General features: G+C 38.1%; 1 protein-coding gene across 1 annotated transcript; it reads right to left on the minus strand.

Moving 5' to 3' along the window:
* Nucleotides 1–687: 687 nt before the first annotated feature.
* LOC128600245 (protein SCO1 homolog, mitochondrial) lies at nucleotides 688–5,568 on the minus strand. The gene is made up of 7 exons (XM_053612581.1): nucleotides 5,038–5,568; nucleotides 4,507–4,620; nucleotides 3,832–3,922; nucleotides 3,413–3,610; nucleotides 3,231–3,323; nucleotides 2,115–2,230; nucleotides 688–1,780 (listed from the first exon to the last, which is right to left on the minus strand). The coding sequence occupies exons 1-7, from the start codon at nucleotides 5,167–5,169 to the stop codon at nucleotides 1,646–1,648; spliced, it is 879 nt and encodes a 292-aa protein (XP_053468556.1). The 5' UTR covers nucleotides 5,170–5,568; the 3' UTR covers nucleotides 688–1,645.
* Between the last annotated feature and the right edge of the window lie 75 nt (nucleotides 5,569–5,643).

The raw sequence follows: 5,643 nt of genomic DNA on the forward strand, positions 1-5,643 counted from the left end.
GGATAGGCTCCAGGCTCCCTATGACCCTTTGTAGGATAAGCAGTACAGAAAATGGATGTATGGATATAATCTGGCTGTTTTGTTGTGTGGACTGTGTGTCGTGACTGAAGTAAGTGAACCCTCTGCTGGTTTATTATTGTTACTGCACACTGATGATTAAAGTTGGCTCAAACAAAAGCATGCCTCAGACTAGACAATCATTAAGATTTTTGTTAAATTATTTGAAGCAGTATAACCATGACTCATAATTTCCACCAAATGAAATGCCTCTCAATGTGAACTCAGACTGCCTTTTCTGCTTTTCCTTAGTTGACTGTGATTGATTTATCCTTATACGGTAAAAGAAGAGATACTTGTTTAATTCTATATTAATCACATGTGTAATGTCTTTTATACGCTTATCAAACACAAGACAAGTTGCTGCTCAGTTTTCTGTGGCTTCCAGTTAAAAGTTGGTATGAATGATTTACCTTTCCTGTATGGGCTGAAAAGCAGTTTGAAATGTAAACCATGGTCAACTGTGGCTTTATTAATACTTCTACCACACAAAATGTAGCATTGCACCTGCAATTTTTAAGAATCTGCTCTTCATTTCTGCTCAGATATGAACGTGCCAAAGTATTGGATAGCACATTTTAAATGTGTTCCAATACGTGCAGTGTGTTACCATGTGATGACAGTTTGAAATCTGTTAAGCTATTTCGAGTGAATCTGTTTCCATGGCATCCTGGACAGCATGCCAAGAATAAATATATACTATTCTATTATAGATAATATAATATTTGTGGTAATGGAGTTATGGTTCCAGCAGAGTGTATGTGGCCTTTGGCTGATGTTCTATACTATTAATATTCCCAGAATTATGTGAATTGCATGGTTTTATAATGTACAGACTTTTGCAGGGGGATGATATGACCTGTTAAATGTGAGCCCAGACCAACTGAGTTTACCAAAGCTTTACCCATTGTTGTCAACTTATTCATACTAATACTCCAGGTCACGCCTGTGCTGTGACCTGAGCTGTAACCAATATTTACACTACATCACAGTGCATCATTGCTCTAAAGGCCTGAAAAATATCAAATGAAGATTTGGTGATAGCCATCATTTTGAGTGGTTCCACTAGAAAGCAGCCTGACCCCAGATCAGTAGACTTCCTGGAGAGAAATAACATCACCTTCCCAGCCGGTTAGGACAAGGAAGTGTGCAAAATAAATCTGAGAACAGCTTGAACAGAATTTTGGCCCAAGAAATGCAGGATTCAAGATGGCACAGAATCTTAATAAATAAAATATAATTGGATCTGCCTGGTTTCTAGTCTTGGAGGATGTCAACCGTTTGCAGGCTTTTAATTTACACCACTTACAACTCAAAATCATTACAAATATAATGTTAACTCATGGTAATTCCCAATTCCAGTAAAATAAAAACAGCAGAGAATGTATTTTATTTAAGACAATTCACATATGGAGAAATGTTAAACAAAAACAGTATTCTACACAGAAGTTGATCTTTAAGAAATTATGAATGTTCACAATTCTAAGTCTTTGGTGCTAGAAAGGAAAAAAAAAAAAAGAAGAGGGAAAGCACAACAACAACAACAACAACGTGAGTCCATTTAGGAAATTTGTCTTTCCATCTTACACTACTTGGATTGTCTTTGCTTCCTCATGTGTGATGCAATGGAGGAGGAGATCTCGGCTGATTTCTTGTTCTGGCCATAGTAGTCTACAAACTTTCCATCAGGACCCACCAGGTACATAATGATGGTATGATCGACCTGTGTTTAGAGCATAAACACATTTTAAACTAAAATGCAAGAAATTCTAACTGTTTAGTACAATGCATTTTGTAGAAGAACTTTTATCTCATAAAATGTGAAAATACCAATTTATTCTTAATAGACTGCGCTGTGTATGCTGCAAAAGGATTAGCAAAGCATGAACCAAATTAGTTACAAGTGTAATGTGCAGAATTCTTGGAAATGTTCCACTTCACTTTACAGCTAACAAGACTTCTGCATTAAAACTTTCACCCTCACACACTGTACTATTTAGGTTCAACCCAACATTTATAATCCCATTTGTATGATTTTGAAGGAATGCAAAACTCACAATGTAGTCACTGTCTTCATCTTTTGGACCCTGACTGTAGTACACTCTGTAAGCTCTGGACACCTGTGCAATTTGTTCTGTTGTTCCGGTCATGCCAATCAGCTTTGGGGAGAACTCTGCAGATACCAAAAAAAGGGGCTTCCAGTACATGTTTTCATGCATTAAAAGCCTTAATTTTGTCACATATACATTACAGCACAGTGAAATTCTTTTCTTCACATATCCCGGATTGTTAGGAAGCTGGAGTCAGAGCACAGAGTGAACCATGATACAGCATCCCTGGAACAGAGAGGTTAATGGCCTTCCTCAAGGGCCCAACAGTGGCAGCTTGGCAATGCTGAGGCTTGAACCCCTCATTCTGATCAGCAACCCAGGGCCTTAACCATTGAGCCAACAATGAATTAAAGATTCAACGGTGGAAAAATCAGTAGCCTGCGCACCCTGGACAAGAAAATTGTGTGTCTGGTCTGTTAGAATTTTTCATTTGTAGGTTACTACCAATTAAACTACCAGAAGAAAAAAATAACTACTCCCTATTGACTTTTGATATGTATGTTTAAACTTAAAGCACATCATACTGGTCTGACAGTAGAAAGGGTTAGATATTAATTAGCATTCATGAAAAATAGACAATCTTTTCAGAATCAGGAACACGCAAGTATGTGGGAACACTGACGAAAATGAGCAAAAGAAGATGCAGCGTGAAGCTGTCGTGTATCTCTTCTGCTATAAGTAGCAGTCATCTGGGCATTACTGAAAGAAATAAAGACACTAGCAAAACTAGAATAATATCTTTTCACAGTTATTAAGTGTTATGATAGAACAGCAAATCTTATAATGAATGCATTAGCCAACAACCTGCTGACTATTTGTTGAGGCTGCAAACATGATGTTGGTTCTGTTCCCTAAGTCTGTATTAATATACTAAGCTAGCCATACATTATTACATCACGCTAACTACCACCTTTTAGCCTAGTTAATAAGGTTTCCAGAGAAGCATAACATGGGACTGGGCAGTAAGCTGAAGCTTTTTCTTGCCTGGTGGGTTAGCTAATGAAATCATGATGTGTCCACCCCTGAGGATGCTGTACAAAGAGACAGTAGCCAAAAGTTTACCTTTGACATACGCTGCCAAGGCCTCAGGTGTGTCTCTTTCTGGATCGATTGTGATCAGAATTGGTGTTACATTGGGGAGTGTCTTTATCCTGTCTATATGGAAAAAATGACAAATGATCAGCCGTGACAGCAAGTAAGAATCCAGCGAGTGGAATTAAGTGGTGCTTAAAAAGACATGTTACCAATTTCATCCACGACCTCGATCATTTTCTCCAGTTCATCAGGACAGATATCTGGACAGTGTGTGAATCCAAAATAGATCAGCACCCACTGGCCCAGGTAATCTTCACTTTTTGAAGGTTTACTGTTGTGATCGATAAGAGAGAATGGGCCTCCAAGGGCTGGTTTCCCTAAAGACCTTGTTCTCTCTCTCTCAAACTCTATACCAGTGGGGGGAAAAAAACACCCGTTATGCATTCTCTACATGAATGGTTTCATGCTATATCACAAACTGAGTTGCAATAAACAAATCAATGAATAATAAATTTAATAACAAAGAAATCACATTTCCAGTAATAAAAGTACTCATATCTATAAACTTTAGATCCAGGAAAACATGTTATTTTAGGTAACAAAAGAGAAAGAAATGTGAAAGCCTTACGTTCCTCTTTCTCTTTTTTAAAGTATTTCATGCCCAGAAGAAGAGTCCCACCCAAGGCAAATGTGACAGCGAGAGATTTCCATGTGACTGGCTATAAAAGACAGAGAGAAGCCAGAGAATACAGTTTAAAATCTCACTATTTATAGATAATACATCACTTTAGCATAATGCAAAACCTAAAATGCAGATGGAAATTAGGGGAGAAAGCCATCCATTTTCTATACCGCTTATCCTACACAGGGCAGGGGACACCCTGGACAGGGTACCAACCCATCGCAGGGCACAATCACACACACATTCCCACACTACAGACAATTTAGAAATGCCAATCGGCCTACAGCACATGTCTTTGGACCGGCTGACACAGGGTGGAGGTGAGATTTGAACCCCCAACCCTAATGAACAAAAACAGTTATCATTGGCAAATTGCTGTTGTACAAGAAAAACAAAACACAGGACTATGCACTATGTTGGTGTATAATAACTAGAAGTGATGAATATGATAAAGTACATCATGACATGCTTTTTCTAAATAAAACACTTAGACCTGATGTATAATGAAAAGAGATTATGACTAACAATAGTTTTCTAAATTTTCTAACAATTATTGTTGTTGGTTTTTTTGGAACATGGTTTATATCTTTCAGCACATAATTTGATTGCATGGATGCTTACACCAGTCTTTTTCTCGGTAGATTTGTTGCCTCTGGCTGAAGGTGGTGGAGGGACAGAAGACAGAGTCCTCACACTGGGAAATACAGGACTTCTGCATGTGAAGGATACATTCAGCTGCAGATTTGAAAAGAAACACAAATGATCATATCATCCCTGCTGAAAGAAAAACCCAATACAGAACAACAAACAGAAACCCTCATGGAATTTGTAATGGTTTTAATGGGAATTGTATTGTTTTTAATGGAAACTGTAATAGTCCCTGTGGGTCTCTACTGATACTTTGTTGCCTTCTATTGGTTGCATGCGATGTCTAGTGGATACCATTAAGGACCAATAATGGTTTTAATGGTCAGCTTTGTAATGGTATTTGTAATGGAAGCCATTAGACTTTCTGTGATGGTTTCTATTGTGTTTTTTTTCGGGGAGGGGGGGTTCATATCATATCATATCATATCATATCATATCAGCACGTAATAACAAACAAGTGTAAGGTAACACACAGCTTTTATCTGTAGAAGTATGATGACCTACCGGAGTGCATGTTCCCCTGTTTAACAGCTGTGTACATGTTCTATAGCAGGAGCTGCGGCTGGAATAAAACTTATGGAGAATTAATGGCGTGGTCATTGAACACCTGAGTCCCTGTAAAACCATTGTAGCCATGACTTTCACTGCAAAGTCTCTTTTTCAAAACAGAAACGGCCTCGACGTACACAGACAAGGCTTACGAAACAAAACCCGAAATGCCATAAACAAATAATAATTTTTTCTCAAGCAGCACATCAAACCAATACACAGTGTTAAGGTCAGCCCAGCTGCATGTCAGGGAGTGAAACCAAAAGCGGATATGAGGTAGCTATGTTGGAACACCAAATCGCTTTTAAAATCCCTATATATGCGCACTACACCGGACTCCATATAAGACATAACGCAGACTCTATAGTGCACTAGCTAGGCCACAGGACGTCATTTGTTATGCAGCACTATATAGGCGACCTAGCAACGTCGTTAATAAGTTCGTAGATACAATAAACGTATAAATGAATAAACAAACAAACAATATATATATATATATATTTGAAAATTAAGCGTAGAATAATTTGTTCAAAGCAGAGGGAAAATTGTCTCGTCAGGAAG

This window comes from Ictalurus furcatus, chromosome 2 (genome assembly GCF_023375685.1).
Source record: "Ictalurus furcatus strain D&B chromosome 2, Billie_1.0, whole genome shotgun sequence".
NCBI lineage: Eukaryota > Metazoa > Chordata > Actinopteri > Siluriformes > Ictaluridae > Ictalurus > Ictalurus furcatus.

Bases quoted from the DNA above. Each gene is read 5' to 3' on its own strand.
- LOC128600245 (XM_053612581.1), bottom strand. From the start codon at position 5,169: ATGGCTACAATGGTTTTACAGGGACTCAGGTGTTCAATGACCACGCCA. The intron at 3,923-4,506 runs GTAAGCATCCAT...TGTCTTTTATAG, and splicing joins CTACCGAGAAAAAGACTGGT to CCAGTCACATGGAAATCTCT. The intron at 2,231-3,230 runs GTAAACTTTTGG...TGGTATCTGCAG, and splicing joins CTTGGCAGCGTATGTCAAAG to AGTTCTCCCCAAAGCTGATT.